This window comes from Ranitomeya variabilis, chromosome 7 (assembly GCF_051348905.1).
Source record: "Ranitomeya variabilis isolate aRanVar5 chromosome 7, aRanVar5.hap1, whole genome shotgun sequence".
NCBI lineage: Eukaryota > Metazoa > Chordata > Amphibia > Anura > Dendrobatidae > Ranitomeya > Ranitomeya variabilis.
Window position 1 is genome coordinate 49,553,928 of NC_135238.1, and position 17,914 is coordinate 49,571,841.

General features: G+C 44.4%; 2 protein-coding genes across 3 annotated transcripts; one reads left to right on the plus strand and one right to left on the minus strand.

Annotated features, from left to right (window-relative positions):
* Positions 1-1,289: 1,289 nt before the first annotated feature.
* MCM5 (minichromosome maintenance complex component 5) lies at positions 1,290-10,526 on the plus strand. Its single transcript, XM_077275033.1, has 15 exons — positions 1,290-1,667; positions 2,575-2,701; positions 2,829-2,957; positions 3,572-3,744; positions 3,822-3,977; positions 4,086-4,252; positions 6,693-6,864; positions 7,875-7,986; positions 8,100-8,243; positions 8,325-8,567; positions 8,706-8,818; positions 8,904-9,032; positions 9,595-9,737; positions 9,826-9,953; positions 10,078-10,526. The coding sequence occupies exons 1-15, from the start codon at positions 1,498-1,500 to the stop codon at positions 10,177-10,179; spliced, it is 2,208 nt and encodes a 735-aa protein (XP_077131148.1). The 5' UTR covers positions 1,290-1,497; the 3' UTR covers positions 10,180-10,526.
* Positions 10,527-13,685: 3,159 nt separating this feature from the next.
* Positions 13,686-15,860, minus strand: SMIM10L3 (small integral membrane protein 10 like 3). 2 transcript variants are annotated; one of them, XM_077275034.1, is made up of 2 exons: positions 15,379-15,860; positions 13,686-14,244 (listed from the first exon to the last, which is right to left on the minus strand). In XM_077275034.1, the coding sequence occupies exons 1-2, from the start codon at positions 15,637-15,639 to the stop codon at positions 14,224-14,226; spliced, it is 282 nt and encodes a 93-aa protein (XP_077131149.1). In that variant the 5' UTR covers positions 15,640-15,860; the 3' UTR covers positions 13,686-14,223. The 2 variants fall into 2 exon arrangements, with proteins under 2 accessions (XP_077131149.1, XP_077131150.1); XM_077275035.1 differs by having other exon boundaries at positions 15,457-15,845.
* Between the last annotated feature and the right edge of the window lie 2,054 nt (positions 15,861-17,914).

Sequence of the window (17,914 nt, forward strand, 5' to 3'; positions counted from 1 at the left end):
AAGTGTCTCCATCTGCCTCATTATGGTTGGTGGTTCCGTCAGGGGTTATATCTGAATTTCATTTTTGTGGGATTCACATAGAAACCCCAATGTAAGTGCTCAGCGTAGAATACAAGATTGTGATCCCAACTTTATACTGGAAGTGATCAAAAAATGTTATGTACCGTAAAATGTTACCAATAAAAACCCTAACATGTCCAGCACAAAACCAGCTGTGAAATCCCCACTAGCACCAATGTCTTTGAAAGCACCTCTAACGACAATGTTTGTGAAACCCCCACTAACGATTGTCTGTGAAAGCCCCACTAACGACAGTGTCTGTGAAAGCCCCACTAACGACAGGGTCTGTGAAAGCCCCACTAACAACGGGGTCTGTGAAAGCCCCACTAACGACAGGGTCTGTGAAAGCCCCACTAACGACAGTGTCTGTGAAAGCCCCACTAACGACAGGGTCTGTGAAAGCCCCACTAACAACGGGGTCTGTGAAACCCCCACTAACGACATTGTCTGTGAAAGCCCGAATAACGACATTGTCTGTGAAAGCCCCACTAACAACAATGTCTGTGAAAGCCCCACTAACGACAGTGTCTATGAAAGCCCCACTAACGACAATGTTTATGAAAGCCCCACTAACGACATTGTCTATGAAAGCCCCACTAACGACAGTGTCTATGAAAGCCCCACTAACGACAATGTTTATGAAAGCCCCACTAACGACATTGTCTATGAAAGCCCCACTAACGACAGTGTCTATGAAAGCCCCACTAACGACAGTGTCTATGAAAGCCCCACTAACGACAGTGTCTGTGAAAGCCCCACTAACGACAGTGTCTGTGAAAGCCCCACTAATGACAGTGTCTATGAAAGCCCCACTAACAACATTGTCTGTGAAGCCCCACTAATGACAATGTCTGTGAAAGCCCCACTAACGACATTGTCTGTGAAAGCCCCACTAACGTCTATGAAAGCCCCACCAAGGACAATGTCTGTGAAAGACCCACTAATGACAATGTCTGTGAAAGCACTGAGGTAAATGTATGTGGATGCCCCACTAATGACAATGTCTGTGCAAATGCTGAGGTAAATGTTAGTGTGATGTATCGTTTGTGATTTTGTTTTTCCTCTTACATAATATCATATGTAATCACGTTCATAAAATCTCCAGCTACCAAGACTTGAGTGACAGCGTCCGACATTTTCTAAACTATAAATTCTCTGGTGGCCTCCAACAAAATGGCGCCTCAAGTACAGTCTAAGCATTTTAACGCTCTTGCAAGCGAAGAATGTTTACGCATGCGCATTTGCAGATCACTATTTAAACCACACCCCTTTAATTTTTTTCCCGGACACCCGGCTCAGTAACCAATAGAATACAAGAGTGGGCGTGTTTCTCCGTGTGGCGCCGAATCTACTTTGGCGGGAAAGTAGTCTTTTTCGCGCACTTTTGGCTGGTGGTGAGGTCGCCGTCTTTTGCTATTCTTCCTCTTCTTTATCATCATGTCCGGCTTCGACGACGCCGGTGTTTTCTACAGCGACAGCTTCGGAGGCGAGCAGCAGGGCGGCGATGATGGACAGGCCAAGAAGTCGCAGCTGAAGAAGCGCTTTAAAGAGTTCCTGCGGCAGTATCGCTATGGCACCGACCGCACGGGCTTCACCTATAAATACAGGTCTGGTCGGGCACATAATGCGCGGATACTGACGATGTGTACGTCGCTTATGGATGATCGGCCGATCTGATCTGTTTGTAGTTGTATCTGTCAGATGTGATTGTAGAATATCTAATTGTGCTGTAAATCTACTAATGATGGAATCAGTGTCAGATGACTGCTGTCACTGGGTAATAAGGGGTCTTGACTGCTGGAGACCACCAGTTAGGTGGGTCCTCCCCATGTGATTGGGCCAGTAGTGTACATGTGGGGCTACTGGAGAGATGAGCAGTGCAGCCTGTGAGACCCTGCATGCAGGGGACCATTGTGGTTAATGGGACCCCCAGAGAGCAGACACTTTTTTTTTAATAACGTTGTATTCCTACAACTTCTTATATTGGGGTTATGTCTCTCTGCCTCCCAGACTCCTGCTGCATCCCACTGATTGACAGCACCAGTCATTTAAAGGGGATGTCTGACCTTGGGCTACAAGTCTGAAATTGACGGCAAACTGAAGTCCTCATATTGAGGGCAGTGTGAGGATTCGGCAGCGCTGATCATGTGACTGCACATGTGATTTGCATAGTTGCAGTCACCTGCCGACTAGAAGTTCGCAGCCTCGCTCAATGCAACTGTAGTCAGGCGTCTAGTTTGAATGTGGCTGGAATTATTCAAGTCATACTAGGGACTGCAGACTCTAAGCCTAAGGCCGGACAACCCCTTTAAGACGTCTTTATGCTCCTGTCTTGCCTGGGATCTCTCAACTCCTGTTAATAGATGCACCAGATGTGAACGGAGCTTTAGACTGTGTTCAGACAGGTGTATACAGGGCACAATGCCCCCACAGACTGGACTGGCAGCCCCATGCAGTAGGGTTATTGGTTGTCACTCGGGCAGGCGGATTGTAACTGCTGCTGTGTGATTTCAGAGATGAACTCAAGCGTCACTACAACCTGGGAGAGTTCTGGATTGAGGTGGAGATGGAAGATCTGGCCAGTTTTGATGAGGAACTTGCAGATTATCTGTATAAGCAGCCGTCAGAACACCTTCAGCTGGTAAGTAATATCCTGCTGGAGTCGTGCGCAGGAAGCTTATTGGAACTTATGACGGATTGATTCTACCCTGAATGGTATGTATCGGTCATGACGTCTTGTGACCTGTTCTCAATGCCATGTTTTTTAGCTGGAGGAAGCCGCTCAGGAGGTGGCTGACGAGGTGACCCGTCCGCGTCCTGCAGGGGAAGAAGCTGTGCAAGAGATCCAGGTCATGCTGCGCTCTGATGCCAATCCTGCAAACATTCGGAGTCTGAAGGTATTCATAATGCTGCCATTTAGTGTGCTGGGGCTGCGCTTTGATGTCAAAGTAGCTGTCACCTCCTTGATTTTTTTTTTTTTTTTTTTCCTTATTTTTTTTTTTACGTGTCCACTATTCCGACAACTGTTTTCAGAGTAGTGGATAACCTTTTTAAGTTTAACTTGGCAGATTTTTTTTTATTGCATCTTCCTTTTCCAAGAGCTGTAACTTTTTTTTTTTTTTTTTTTTATGCTTATCTGTCCACCTAACCGTATAAGTTGTTTTTTTTGTTTTTTTTAAATCTGCTGAATGAGTTGTAGTTTTGATTGACACACTTCAATGTATTGGTAGAAATAAAACTTCCTCAAGTGTGGTGAAATGGTAAAATGAGTGGGGTCTAGATTGTGATCATTGTGCAGTAAATATGACCTCGTAGCTTAATTATTCAGGTTACTACGATTCTGGTGATACAAAACAGTGTTATTTTAGTGGCTAAAACTTCAGATTTTATTTTAAACAAAGTGATGTGTCATTTTTAGTGTGTTTGCTTTTTGAGTTGTAGTTTATAGTTACCACACAATGTTTTGATCAATTTTGTTTAATTGACGACTGGTTTTATTTTTCTTTTGCAGTCGGAGCAGATGTCTCACCTTGTGAAGATCCCTGGTATCATAATCGCTGCTACAGCCGTGAGAGCCAAAGCTATAAAAATCTCTATCCAGTGCCGCAGCTGCAGGAACACGATCAGTAACATTCCCGTGCGACCAGGCTTGGAGGGTTATGCCATGCCACGAAAGTGCAACACGTACGTTCATCATACGTGTGGTCTCTTGTTTCCTCATGCACCTCCTCGTACTTACATTCTCTGTTTACCGCCCTCAGCGAGCAGGCAGGTCGGCCCAAGTGTCCTCTGGATCCATACTTCATTATACCTGACAAATGTAAATGTGTGGATTTTCAGACCCTAAAACTTCAGGAGTCTCCAGATGCTGTGCCCCACGGGGAGATGCCCCGACACATGCAACTGTACTGTGACAGGTGAGATTCCACTTCTTGGGGAAACCCTGAGCCAGTTCCACTCCTGCGTCCTCATACTGATTTATTCTGTGTTTTTTGTATTTTTACAAAAAACCTCACTCCCTCTAGGTATCTCTGTGACAAAGTTGTTCCAGGGAATAGAGTGACAATTATGGGCATTTATTCAATTCGTAAAACTGGCAAAACGTCAACTAAAGGCCGTGACAGAGTAGGAGTGGGTATCCGGAGCTCCTATATCCGGGTTGTCGGTATCCAAGTAGATACAGAAGGCACAGGTGAGTGATCGTGTACTTGTCTAAGGCAACAAAGTGGGGGGATTCCTGACAAAGGTGCAGTATATGGAACCGGTGGGACTATTCAGATGGTAATGCATCCCTTTAAAAATGGCACACTTAACAAAAATGAACTTTTGGATGGCAGAGGTTTTTCTACGGTACCATCTTGTATTAAAGGATGATTGATATGCTGGACATCTTTTCATTGAGATGCACCACTACTCAGTCGCAGGGGTCTTCATGATTCAGCAATAGACAACTGTGAGACATTAGAGGCAGGATCCCACCTTGTGGTGGAAAGCCGTTCAGGTAACACTGGGTGCTACCTAGGAATCCATGCAAATAAGCGCAATTCTCTGGGAATGGATTGCAAGATCCTGCCCTAATAGTCACTCCAGCTGCATCGTGTGACCAGGACACATTTTTATCTGCATTACCTCATAAGGGCAGCACGGTGGCTCAGTGGATAGCACTGCAGCCTTGCAGCGCTGGAGTCCTGGGTTCAAACCCCACCAAGGACAACATCTGCAAAGAGTTTGTATGTTCTCTCTGTGTTTGCGTGGGTTTCCTCCGGGTACTCCGGTTTCCTCCCACATTCCAAAGACATACTGATAGGGAATTTAGATTGTGAGCCCCATCGGGGACAGTGATAATGTGTGCAAACTGTAAAGCGCTGCGGAATATGTGAGCGCTATATAAAAAATAAAGATTATAAGTGACTGAAATCAGAGATCTTGAATTATGTCTCCAATTGTAAAATTGTACAGTTTATTATATGCAAGGGAAACCAGAGTAACCAGGGTACGTTCACACAGGACTTTTTTGCTGCTTTTTTTTGCTGCTTTTTTTTATGCTAATTTAGGTGCGTTTTTTTGGTGCGTTTTTGGTGCGTTTTTTGGGTACGTTCACACAGGACTTTTTTGCTGCAGATTTTTGCTGCAGATTTTTGCTGCTTTTTTTATGCCAATTTTCAGCTGCTAGGACACCTCACAATGGCTCTTCACACCTTACTACCAGGAACTCCCTCACAATAGATCACAATCAGGACACCTCACAATGGCTCTTCACACCTCACAATGGCTCTTCACACCTCACTACCAGGAACTCCCTCACAATAGATCACAATCAGGACACCTCACAATGGCTCTTCACACCTCACAATGGCTCACAATGGCTCTTCACACCTCACTACCAGGAACTCCCTCACAATAGATCACAAACAGGACACCTCACGATGGCTCTTCACACCTCACAATGGCTCTTCACACCTCACTAACCACACCCCTAAGCTCTTGGCTGTGAGATCCCTTCCTGCTGGCCATGATTTTCTGCACAAAAAACGCAGCAAATAATGCTACATGCGTTTTTGCAGCGTTTTTTTCATCACCCATTCAAGTCAATGGGTGAAAAAACGCAGCAAAAACGCTGAAAGAAGTGACATGCCCCATGTCCAAAAAAAGCAGCAAAGCAGAAAAAACTGATCAAACAAAAAACCAACGTGTGTGCATGAGATTTCTGAAATCTCATAGGCTTTACTGGTACTGTAAAAAGCAGCTGAAAATTAGCATAAAAAAAAGCAGCAAAAAAAAGCAAAAAAGTCCTGTGTGAACGTACCCTAAGAGGACCTGTCAATTCAGCAGCATCTCTTCTTAAAATTCCACATTGTGCCATTTTTACTGGAAGAAATGTATGAATAAACTGACAACTGGATGGTATAAGTTGAGGTGGGGTGTACCTGTAGACTGACCACTTATTGCTGTCAGATTTGGGGTACCTCCTTTTGAGAAGAGAAACTGTAATACTATAAGGGCATTTGCAGACGTCTTTTTGAGGTGGTTCTGCTCGGAAACTCGTCTGAAAAAGCGCTATATGCTCAAAATAATGAACATAAACGTTTCTATGTAATAACTTTCTGTTCATGTGGTTTGCTTTTGATAGTCCTTAAATTCTCTTTACTTTATAATAGGAGTCAATAAAAAGGCTTAGAAGTGCCCAGGCTTCACTTTAAGCGTTTTGCCAGCACTTGAAAAACTGCTAATGGTTTATTCATAGTTGATTGAAGGACAAAAAAAGTAAATGATACCCCAAAAAACATAAAACGGTCATCAGCCCAAAAGATGAAAGACACATAAGAGAAAAATAACACGTTTCCTGAAGAATTTTCCTCTTGAAGAACTTGCTTGGTTCACACACCTGAAAGATGTAGTGTGCACGTACCCTAAATTTTCAGTTTATTCCTAAATTCAGGAGGGCTAACGAGAGTAACAGTCCAACGTAGAGTTAGAACAAAAGGGCACTAAAGTCTTGTGTTAATAAGGACAAGTATTTACTAAAATAGGAGGATGAACTTGTCCACTCTTGGGAATAATGGTGAAATATTCCAACCTTAATTGACCAAAAATGGGTAGGAACTTCTATAATCTTGTTTTATTTTCCATAGGAAGGAGTGCAGCTTGTTCTGTGTCTCCTCAAGAAGAAGAGGATTTCAGACGTCTCGCTTCTAAACCCGACATTTATGAAACAATTGCTAAAAGTATTGCTCCGTCAATTTATGGCAGCACGGACATTAAAAAGGCGATTGCATGTTTACTCTTCGGTGGATCCCGTAAAAGGTACATGTCGGGCACTATTAAATGCTCTGCTGCTGTTTAAAATGTTCTGGTTAATTGAAGGAATATATTTTGGCTGAGGCAAACAGATCACATTGGGGCTGTCAATTCAGTATGACAGTATATAATTAAAATTTCAATCTATGGAGCCTGGTTTCATGGGTGTACAAAGACGGGTGGTGACAAGGATCTTCAAATGGTAATAAATCGGCACGACATAACCACCAGTTAATCATTTGAATGACTGTCAAGAGTGACAGCGGCATCTAAATGGTTAAGGATTGTCCGAACAGAATGACTCTTGAATCCTAGTACAGCCACTCTTTGCATGATGGCGAGACCAAACGTGTAAGAGCCCCTTCCCACCTGCTTGTTTTCTTTCTGCCCTGTCCCTCTTCTTTGACAGCTCGTTCTTCATAGCCAGAAAAGGGCACAGATGGATGGATAACAAGTGGGAAGATGCACTTTAATGTCTGACCCTGCCATGATACGGCGAGCGCCTGCACTTGGTTTGTACAGTCACTCTGTGCGGAGTCTCTTAAACCGCAGCGATCAGAGCTCAGCTTACACAATCGGCACCTACAGTCTATGGATCAGCCTCAGCTCCTGACCTCACTCCATACATGTGAACCAGACCCATGATAATATTGTCACAGGTGTTTAGCAGGTTAATAACCTGTTTTTAACTGTTCACTTATGTGGCTTACCAGAAAAAGATCTGAGACTGACAAGTCCGAAATCAAAATCCTGCACGCCAGTATTTGCTATGACTATTGTAAGCCAACTCACAGATGGTGTGACATTGGACTAGACGGTCAAAAGAAAGGTACCAAATTTATAAAACTAAATTTGGAGTACAAGACTATATAGTCTTTTCTAAGTTCTAAAAACATTTAGTCAATCAGTCCCGTTGAAGTGTCAGGTTTAGAGTCCTCTATTTGCAGTATTTGCTTGGTATATATTGTAATGGGACAGTGTTTTAAATATTTATTTTTATTTTTTTCCCTCTTCAGGCTTCCTGATGGTCTAACACGTAGAGGAGATATCAACCTGCTGATGTTGGGAGACCCCGGTACTGCCAAGTCTCAGCTTCTTAAGTTTGTGGAAAGGTGTTCCCCTATTGGGGTAAGAGGCATTTATTACGTGTGGAGTGAATGCTGTATTCCTTCTGCACGATACATATACACACAGGACAGAACGTATTTGTATCCGCTGCTAATTTGGCTTCACTATTGCAGGTTTACACATCTGGTAAGGGGAGCAGTGCAGCTGGTTTGACTGCTTCGGTCATTAGGGATCCCGTGTCCCGTAACTTCATTATGGAGGGAGGTGCCATGGTGTTGGCAGATGGAGGAGTCGTTTGCATTGATGAATTTGATAAGGTAACTGACAAAACAACAAGTACAAGCATTTCAGGGTGACTTAATTTTTAGTCGTTTTAATCCTTCAAATCAAACTTTCAGATGCGAGAGGATGACAGAGTTGCCATCCATGAGGCTATGGAGCAGCAGACTATTTCCATTGCAAAAGCCGGCATCACGACTACCCTGAACTCTCGCTGCTCCGTGCTCGCCGCTGCCAATTCAGTGTACGGCCGATGGGATGATACCAAGGGCGAGGAGAACATTGATTTCATGCCCACCATCTTATCAAGATTTGACATGATCTTCATTGTCAAGGATGAACACAATGAGCAGAGGGATATGGTGAGAATGGGCACGTTATCAGTAAAGCAGATTAATGAGCTCATCCTTTACACTGTACAGTTCAGTTTATAGTTCTAGTTATAGAAATCTTGTACATATTCCTGCGTATAATTTTTCCACCACTCTCGTCCCCTTCAGACCCTTGCTAAACACGTGATGAACGTCCATCTTAGCGCACGGACACAGACTCAGTCTGTAGAGGGAGAGGTGGATCTCAACACTCTGAAGAAATACATTGCTTACTGCAGAACGTAAGTAGCGTCCTGTCTGTTGCCGTTTCAACGCAACTCAAAGACTTCTGTATTTTTACTTGTGTTTTTATGTCCTGATGTATAGTAAATGTGGACCGCGTCTGTCAGTGGAAGCCGCAGAGAAGCTTAAAAATCGTTATGTCCTCATGCGGAGTGGCGCCCGTGACCACGAGAGGGAGAGTGAGAAGAGATCCAGCATTCCCATAACTGTCAGGTGTGAACAGAAGTCTACTATTATACTATTGTATGCACTTTCTTCTCAAGCACCATGTTACATGTTTTCAATCTGTGCTTGAGGATTATTGGCATCTTATTTTTACCATTTTTAGTTTCTGGCTGCATGAAATTGCATTATTTGTTTATAGGGGCACCGGATATCTGATTACCAGGAGAAATGTTGAACAGACTGCCAATTGCTTTGTTCTCCTGGAGATGGGTGACCATCATATAGGGCTCAGGAGCGCTCCTGCATATGGGAGTGAAGGCTGAGATGGCAGATGAACCTGCGTTTAACAGCCATCTAATGTGTATGAGGACCAATAGGGAATGTTCAATCCAAGTGGATTACATTTTTGATCTTCCATCTATCTCCAGTCAATGTAGCAAATCTCCTCCACAAAAAATTGCCAATTGAGAGGCCACTTGGAATCCGATATTTTTTTTCTTATTTATTACATTCTGTACTTGTCTCCTACAACTAAAGTCTTCAGTGACACAGGAATCTTAAGTGTGTGAATATGGGTTATTTTGTATAAATATCAATGATTATTCTGCAGGCAATTGGAAGCCATCGTCCGAATTTCAGAATCTCTCAGCAAGATGAAATTGCAGCCCTTTGCCACTGAAACTGACGTAGAAGAGGCTCTGCGCTTGTTCCAGGTGTCCACACTGGATGCAGCCATGTCGGGAAGTCTCTCTGGTAAGTGTAAACCACTTTCACATCTAGTTACTTGGCAATTATGTGTCCGCCATATGTAATACTATACGAACCGTTCACCCCCATTCAGGAGTAGAAGGATTCACCACACAAGAGGACCAGGAAATGCTCTCTCGTATCGAGAAGCAGATGAAGAGAAGGTTTGCAATTGGCTCTCAGGTCTCGGAGCACAGCATCATCCAAGATTTTCTTAAACAGGTGAGAATTATGGAAACTAAAAATAATTGAAGTGTCAGGACCGATACAAGGAGACTGTTTTAGTCATAAACTTGATTAAAAAATGTCAGCCAGACTTCACATTGGTGTTTTGTTTGGTTTCTAGAAATACCCAGAACATGCGATTCACAGGGTTCTGCATCTGATGATGAGACGCGGAGAAATTCAACATCGACTTCAGCGTAAAGTCCTGTTCCGCATTAAGTAATCTGGACGAGCCGACCCTGCACCAGGAGTACTGGACCGCTCGCACTGGTGCAACAGTATTGAAGTCATGTAACTTCACACTGGGAGGACTTGGGATAGTTCTCTATGTAAATACGCTTAAAGCCAGCTACAAGTTCTACAAAATCTATAGGTCAGAGGGATTAATAAAGGGTCATGTATAGAAGCGACCTAAGAAGAGTGGCTACTTCTGTATGAGTTGACATTAGATAATATCCTACATGTGAAATACTCGTAAGGTTTGTACCAGTCACTTATGTGCTTCATTTCTGTGAGCATCTACTAAAAAATAACACATTCTTAAAAAGCAAATAAAAATGTTATAATGGATGTTTTGTTTTTTTTTTTTCTAATTTCTTGATGCAAACATCAGAATACTAATGATAAGCGAAGCCGCCAAGTCAAATGTGGACGGGAAATTTGAGTTAAATGTATGTTATGCCTCAAGGTCTATTTGGATCCCAGAGCATAATACACTTATCTAAATTTACTATGTTATGCCAACTTGGCCTTGTCACCGCTGGGGATGCCAAAGATGGTTAGAGATGTTAGGTGTTTTTTTGTGTTTTCCTCCTGGTCACTTTTGCTGAACTGTTGTCTAACAGCAAAAAATCAGTTTACAGGTAACCTAATTTTATGAAATTTTGTGGCAGTGAGCATTAAAACTACTACTCATTATTCGTTATGGTAAACGGATTGTCCAAGTTTGGGCTGAAAGTCTGCAGTCCCTTTTAACTACAGATTTATGAATACTCAGTGTGCGCCGCACATTGAGGATATTCTGGTGTCCAGTGAGAGCATACATGTCACATGCAGACTAGACATGCTCAGCTTCAATCAATTTGCTTGGATTGAGCAAAGTCGCACAAGTCTAGTTGGAATGTGGCTGGAAGTAAGCAAATCACATGCTTACGGTCACATGACTGCTCGTGCCGCCAACTTTGTGCACACGCTTTAAGGATTTAAAATTTTCAGTTACGCAGTGACTAGAGACTGGCGTCACAATCCTGGACAACCCCTTTTATGGCTTTTAAACGATTCCAGATGGTGGGGAAAAAAACCTTGAAAGATTTACTATTCATTTCCATTGTAAACAACATTGTTGTTCATATGTTCAGTGTGATTGTTTTGGGGCTTTTTATTTTATTTGCCCCTAGTTTCTGAAGTGTAGTCTTACGGAAATTGCTCCAAATGAAAAAAAAAAAAAAAAGCTTTAATAAAACACTTCTGAATGTCTTAAAAACTCAAACTGTATCAGGGAAAAAAAAACAAGGAGCATATCCTGAAGTGGTATCTACTTGAAGAACTTGAGCGAGTGTACTCGTTGCTTGGGTGACCTCCGAGTATTTATGACTGCTCGGAGATTTAGTTATCATCATGGCAGCTGAATGATTTACAGCTATTAGCCAGCCTGAGTACATGTGGGGGTTGCCTGGGTCATTTCTTGCATCACATGCAAGGCATCGGTGTCCCCCCACAACTGGAAGCCATCCTGTTGCCAGGCTTTCCAAAAGGAGGAAACTCTCTGAAGAATTCTGACTGTGAAAGCAGGAGGCATGCAGTCAAGACTCAGCCTGACAATTGGAAAACATGGGAGCAGCATTGGTGAAATACTACCGGAAAGGAAAGCACTATCTTCCTCATCTACAAGCCTACATACAGATCTCCAGGTTTAGGACAGGTAACCAATGAGTCGCATAGCATACTTTTAAAATATATATATATATACACACACACACACACACACACACACACACACACACACACACACACACACACACACACACACACACACACACTTTCTCGGGTGTGGAAGATTTTTTTTTTTTTTTCCTATCCATCTTTTAAATTCTATCAGTCAGTGAAAATTGGACAGACCCAGTGACTTGCATTTCCAAGCGCCATCAGATTTATGGGTGCAAATCGTGCATGCTGCCGTTTCCTCCTCTTGACAGAGTTGGTCCACGAAAAAAATAATCTTTATTTTTATATAGCGCTAACATATTCCGCAGCGCTTTACAGTTTTTGCACACATTATCGTCGCTGTCCCCGTTGGGGCTCACAATCTAAATTCACTATCGGTATGTCTTTGGAATGTGGGAGGAAACCGGAGTACCCGGAGGAAACCCACGCAAACACAGAGAACATACAAACTCTTTGCAGCTGTTGTCCTTAGTGGGGCTTGAGCCCAGGACTCCAGCGCTGCAAGGCTGCTGTGCTATCCACCGTGCTGCCCAATGACACGGCCCCATGAAATAAGATTGGTCCGAGCACGAACTGATGTTTTTTTCAGATCGCAGTCTGACCAAAAATACAGTGATCTGCATCTGCCCTTTAGTAAAGGAAAAACGGAAATAAAATCCCAAATACTTTTTGGTATGTTCTGGACAGAATTTATTGGATGGTGTAAACGTTATGCTAGTTTTAGCTCATGAGAACATTCCATGACCGCATTTCTCGTTGTACATTTATAGCAGCAGCGACTGTAACCCTTTAGGAGCCCGCACTGTCCATGACGAGATCTGACAGAAGGAGCCAAGACAGGCACATTGGTTTATAAAGCTACCTCCATCGTCACCATAAAAAGGCACCTCCTCTGTCCATAGGGACATTCATAGACGAAAAAGTAGCCCGTGATATGGTTTCCCAAACGTTACATGTCAGCACGATGAACGGGATCCAGTGGCAGTGAGAAATGATCGGCGTCTATACAATTAAAAAGGAGTAGTTGTCATCAGGATTTCCGTAAAAACGCCAAGTGAAGGTAAGAATCATCTTGGCTGTCACCTGAGAACAAGGCAAGTTTAAAAGGTGTCACATCCCGAAAAATTGAGTATTTTCTTGTATTAGTAATTCCAGCGCAATTCCATAAGGGGTTCTCCATTACCGCGGCTTTCAGAATCACAGCGTCTGCATGTCTTTACAACACTGTTCAGATTCTTATCTCCAGAATTCTGGAACAAAAACGGCAATAAAAGAAGCGACAGATCCCCGTTATACCATATGGACCACGTTGACTACAAGGAGGTCCTTTTGATTTCTGTTATGTATTTTACCCCGAAACAGGTACGGTTCCCTCCACTATTTTGACTGGATCTGGCTCCAACACAAATATAAACAGGGCGTAAAAATAAGTGCCCTTTAAATAAGCATCCTTTGTATACCCTTGGCAGGTACAGACGTGCTCCTAGAATATCGTGCGCCATCATTTACAGTAGGTCTGTAAGCAGCTTTAGTGGAGAATCCCTTAAAATTCATGTTTGTTTGTTTTTTTGCAGTGATGCCCGATGATATTAAACATTTAGACCATGTTTGGTATTAAATTAAAAAAAAAAAAAACCTTAAAATTTGACTGCCAAAATGTTAAATGTTCACATGCATGAAAGAGTTTACTTTTTTTTTTTCTTTAGCAGTCACTCATAGCACTGTCATCTAGTTTCGCTAACATGCCACACATTTGCCATAAAAAAGAAAAATATATAAATAAAATCCAGATTGGCACTCAGTTATTATTTTTGCAATAGTCATCAACTAAGATACCGACACAACATAGTGATAAACTCTGAGAAGGACTCACGCAAAGGGTAGGATGCCCATCCTGGGGTCCTATGCTAGCCCCTGCTTTAAATTAAATAGGAGTTTACTCCCGGGGAGACTGGCAGCTACCTGGGCAAGCGCATCTGCTTATCTTTACACCCAGGGGCCGTCCAGGAAAATAGAGTTACACATAGGAAATAAAAGTCCTCTAAAACAATACAAAACAGAAGAGCTTCAGTCCGTAAGGAAAAACTACTGTCTTTATCAGGCGTCGCACGAGCTCCACCTTTCCTGAGAGTCAGATGACGAAGGTCTTTATGTAAACTGGCAAAAATGTATTGCGACAATTTGCGCGCAGCAGAGGAGATTTCCAGAACGCTGTGTATTAGATCAGCCTCTCGGTGGCAATGGTCACCTATGTCTTCTTTAGCTCTTGGAGGATAAGAACATGACCCGTCCATCGTTATCGCTGTTACTGTAGAGGTGGCCACTAGTGGATTTCTATGTGGACCTGGAGGAAAGAAAAACAAAAAAGGGAATATTGATTAAAGTTAGAAATACTGAGAGCCTTCTCTAACTTCACAGGTGCCTTGGTTATCATCTAGTATCCTAGACTCGACAGCATTATAGGTTCGGGCCGGGACACTAATGAGACATTTATGCTGCCCGATTATCAGCAACAAGCGCTCATTCCTGATCACTGTGCAGTGTAAACACCATGAATGTGCATTTTGTTCTTTTAGAAAAAAAAAATAATTATTATTATCAGCACATCATCTGTGCAAATATGATCTCCGCTGCCAAGAACAAAGTCGGCCTGTGCACAGAGCAAGCTATTACTGTCCGTCCTGTCCAAATAGGCTATTAAACAACCACAGATCGTAGTGTCAAGTTCCCCAAGCCATAATGTAGGTGGAACAGGTCAAAAAAGTTATATGCAATATTTTTTTTTTTGTTTACATTTTCTGCATATAGCTCCTATGCAGAGCTATGTATCTCCATGGACTATAAAGACACCCTATGTGGTCCGATCCTGCAGTCATACTCCCGCCGTCCATTGTTCCTCCAAAGGAAGTATGATTGCAGGATCCGATGTGACCGCAGTCTTGTGTGAGGATTCTCCAGGGGATGATTATCAGCGTTAGCTGGATAAAAAAAAATTATTATTTCCCCCCCCCCCCCCCCCCCAGACAATTTTCCATGTCTTATAGTCACTTCACCTCCCAGTAATGATAAAAATCATAGCTCTTCCCATAGTTGTATATCATACACACACGCGCTAATACAACTCTATGGAGCGAAAAATAAACTATTGGAAGGAAGGGGGGCTCATTGGGACAGGGTCACTCAAGGGTCCACGTAAGCCTGCAGCGGCCCTGGGTGTAAGCAGTGACGTGTTTTGGGTAGCATGATGCTCTGGTAATGTGAGATAGCGCAGATATATGTGATCTCATACAGATGGACAGATAGATCGATACTCCATCTATTGATACAAGGATCGGGCGGAGCGACAGATGCCGGACGGGGCGACAGATGCCGGACGGGGCGACAGATGCCGGACGGGGCGACAGATGCCGGACGGGGCGACAGATGTGGTATTCCAGGCTCACACCGTGGTGACAATCCCACTAGGGCAGGGCATTACCTCCACAGCCTCAGTACCGCTGCACACACTCCCACATGACGTCACAGCTGCACAGATACAGACCCCGGCGCCCCTCACCTGCAGCCTGATGTTCAGCATCATGGAGGCGATCACATACAGATAGGGGAACTTGATCCGCAGCCTCCAGGCCAGGTTGAAGAAGATGAGCAGGGTGCGGGACAGGCCTTTAGAGAAGACCCCATAGGAGCGCACAGCGGCAGACTGGGAGAACCAGACGACCAGCTGGGACAAGGACGCCATACACCCCGCCGAGCCAGGGGGGAGGCCGCCGCTCACACTGGCACACAGCGCCTGCAGCCGGGGACGGACATGTCGGCGGAGACTACAGTAACTGAACGTACAGAGCGCTGACCCGGAAGAGACTCCGCGGCGCCGCCTCCTCAGTGCTATGGACTCGGGACGTGCCTGCCGTTATACCGGGTCAGCGCCGGGCGTGTGTGTGTGCCGTGAGGCAGGTGCTCATAGCAACCAATCACATGGCGCCTCTCATGTCGCAAGGCACTTAGGAAATGAACGAAGTGGTGTGATTGGTTGCCATGAACAACCGGCTTTTATTCTTGAGGGCATAACTAGGCGTCTCCATACATGACCACCACCACACTTATGGGGGCCACCATACATGACCACCACCGCACTTATGAGGGCCACCATACATGGCCACCACCGCACTTATGGGGGCCACCATACATGACCACCACCGCACTTATGGGGGCGACTTTACATGACTACCACCACACTTCTGCGGGCTGTGAAGCTGTAAATGTGGTCATGTCTGCAACATCCTTTGTCAATAGTGGTGTAGCTAGAGTCTGATGGGGCTCCCCTGCCCATCCTGTGATATGTCCCTAATCCTGGTATATATTTGTCCCCCATTCTGCCGCTGTTCTTTAATGCATATAAAAAAAAACAATTATACTCACCAGGGGAGTTCATAGAAGTCGTGGGGCTCCGTAACAGACATATAATGCACAACCCATAGTCACCCATAAAGCATAATGCACCCAATAGTCGGGCATGAAGTATAATGCACCCCATAGTCACCCATAAAGCATAATGCACCCCATAGTCACCCATAAAGTATAATTCACAGCCCATAGTCACCCATTAAGTATAATGCACAGCCTATAATTACCCATTAAGTATAATGCACAGCCCATAGTCCTCCATGTACTAGTATGGACACTGATTTAAAAATAAATACTAGTGATGAGCGCGTATACTCGTTGCTCGGGATTTCAGGAGCACACTTGGGTGGTCTCTGAGTATTTTTTAGTGCTCTGAGATTTAGTTTTTCTTGCCAGAGCTGAATGATTTACAGCTATTAGCCAACATAAGTACATGTGGGGATTCCCTAGCAACCAGGCAACCCCCACATGTACTCAGGCTGGCTAACGGCCTAAATCATCCAGCTGCGTCAACAAAAACTAAATCTCCGAGCATTTAAAAATACTCGGAGACCACCTGAGCGTGCTCCTGAAATCCCGAGCAACGAGTATACTCGCTCATCACTAATAAATACCTTCCTCCGCTCCCCCGCCGCGTGTCCTCATGTAAGCTGGCAGCTGACTTCAGCGTGCAACGGGATATATCACTGATAAACACTGCTGGGCATGTGCATGCCGCCGGCGTCAGATGCTGGCCTCTGATTGGCCGGCAGTGTGCTTTGCGGCGCACGGACAAATGGGTTTGCAAGGGCCAATACACCTCAGCTGGCTCTGTGTCTGAGGAAGTTTCTGCTACCGATGGAGGGCCAATGACCCGCTGTGCCCGGTCGCAGAGGCGACAGCTGCAACCGTGGTTGTTACGCCACTGTTTGGCACCTTACATAATGGTCCTCATATTCAGCCGGACGCCTTAATCAGCATATGGTGAAAGGAGTGGTGATAAATGCAGAAGTGGTGACTTGTTTCTATTATACTTTTCCTCTGATTGTTCCTCTCCTGGTTTTGGCTTACAAATACTGAGGTAAAATACTGACTGAATACGGATAGAGAAGAGTGAGATGACTGTGTAACTCAGACGAGGACCACCATGCAGTAGATACCGTGTGGGGGCAGAGGGTGCGGCCGCCCCAGGCCCCGTGCTCAGGATGGAGGGGGGGCTCACCACGGGGCTCCCACCCAGAGCTACGCTACCCGTCACTATATTGGAGTGCACAGCCCGCCAGTATGGTTAAGCCAGGGCTCGCCGCCAGCTGCCTTTTTCCTGTGCTCAGATGTATTCACGTCTCTAAGGGTACCGTCACACAGTGCCATTTTCATCGCTACGACGGCACGATTCATGACGTTGCAGCGTCGTATGATTATCGCTCCAGCGTCGTAGACTGCGGTCACACGTTGCAATACACGGCGCTGGAGTGATAATTTCATGACGTATTTGCGATGTAGAAGCCGTTGGTTACTGTGCGCACATCGTATACAACCTGTGTCACACGATGCAATCATGCCGCCACAGCGGGACACTAGACAACGAAAGAAAGTTTCAAACGATCTGCTACGACGTACGATTCTCAGCG

Excerpts from the sequence above, each read along its gene's own strand:
- MCM5 (XM_077275033.1), top strand. The coding sequence starts at position 1,498 with ATGTCCGGCTTCGACGACGCCGGTGTTTTCTACAGCGACAGCTTCGGA. Across the intron at positions 2,702-2,828 it reads CGTCAGAACACCTTCAGCTG|CTGGAGGAAGCCGCTCAGGA; the intron begins GTAAGTAATATC and ends CATGTTTTTTAG. Across the intron at positions 8,568-8,705 it reads ACAATGAGCAGAGGGATATG|ACCCTTGCTAAACACGTGAT; the intron begins GTGAGAATGGGC and ends CGTCCCCTTCAG.
- SMIM10L3 (XM_077275034.1), bottom strand. The coding sequence starts at position 15,639 with ATGGCGTCCTTGTCCCAGCTGGTCGTCTGGTTCTCCCAGTCTGCCGCT. Across the intron at positions 14,245-15,378 it reads GCGGTACTGAGGCTGTGGAG|GTCCACATAGAAATCCACTA; the intron begins GTAATGCCCTGC and ends TCTTTCCTCCAG.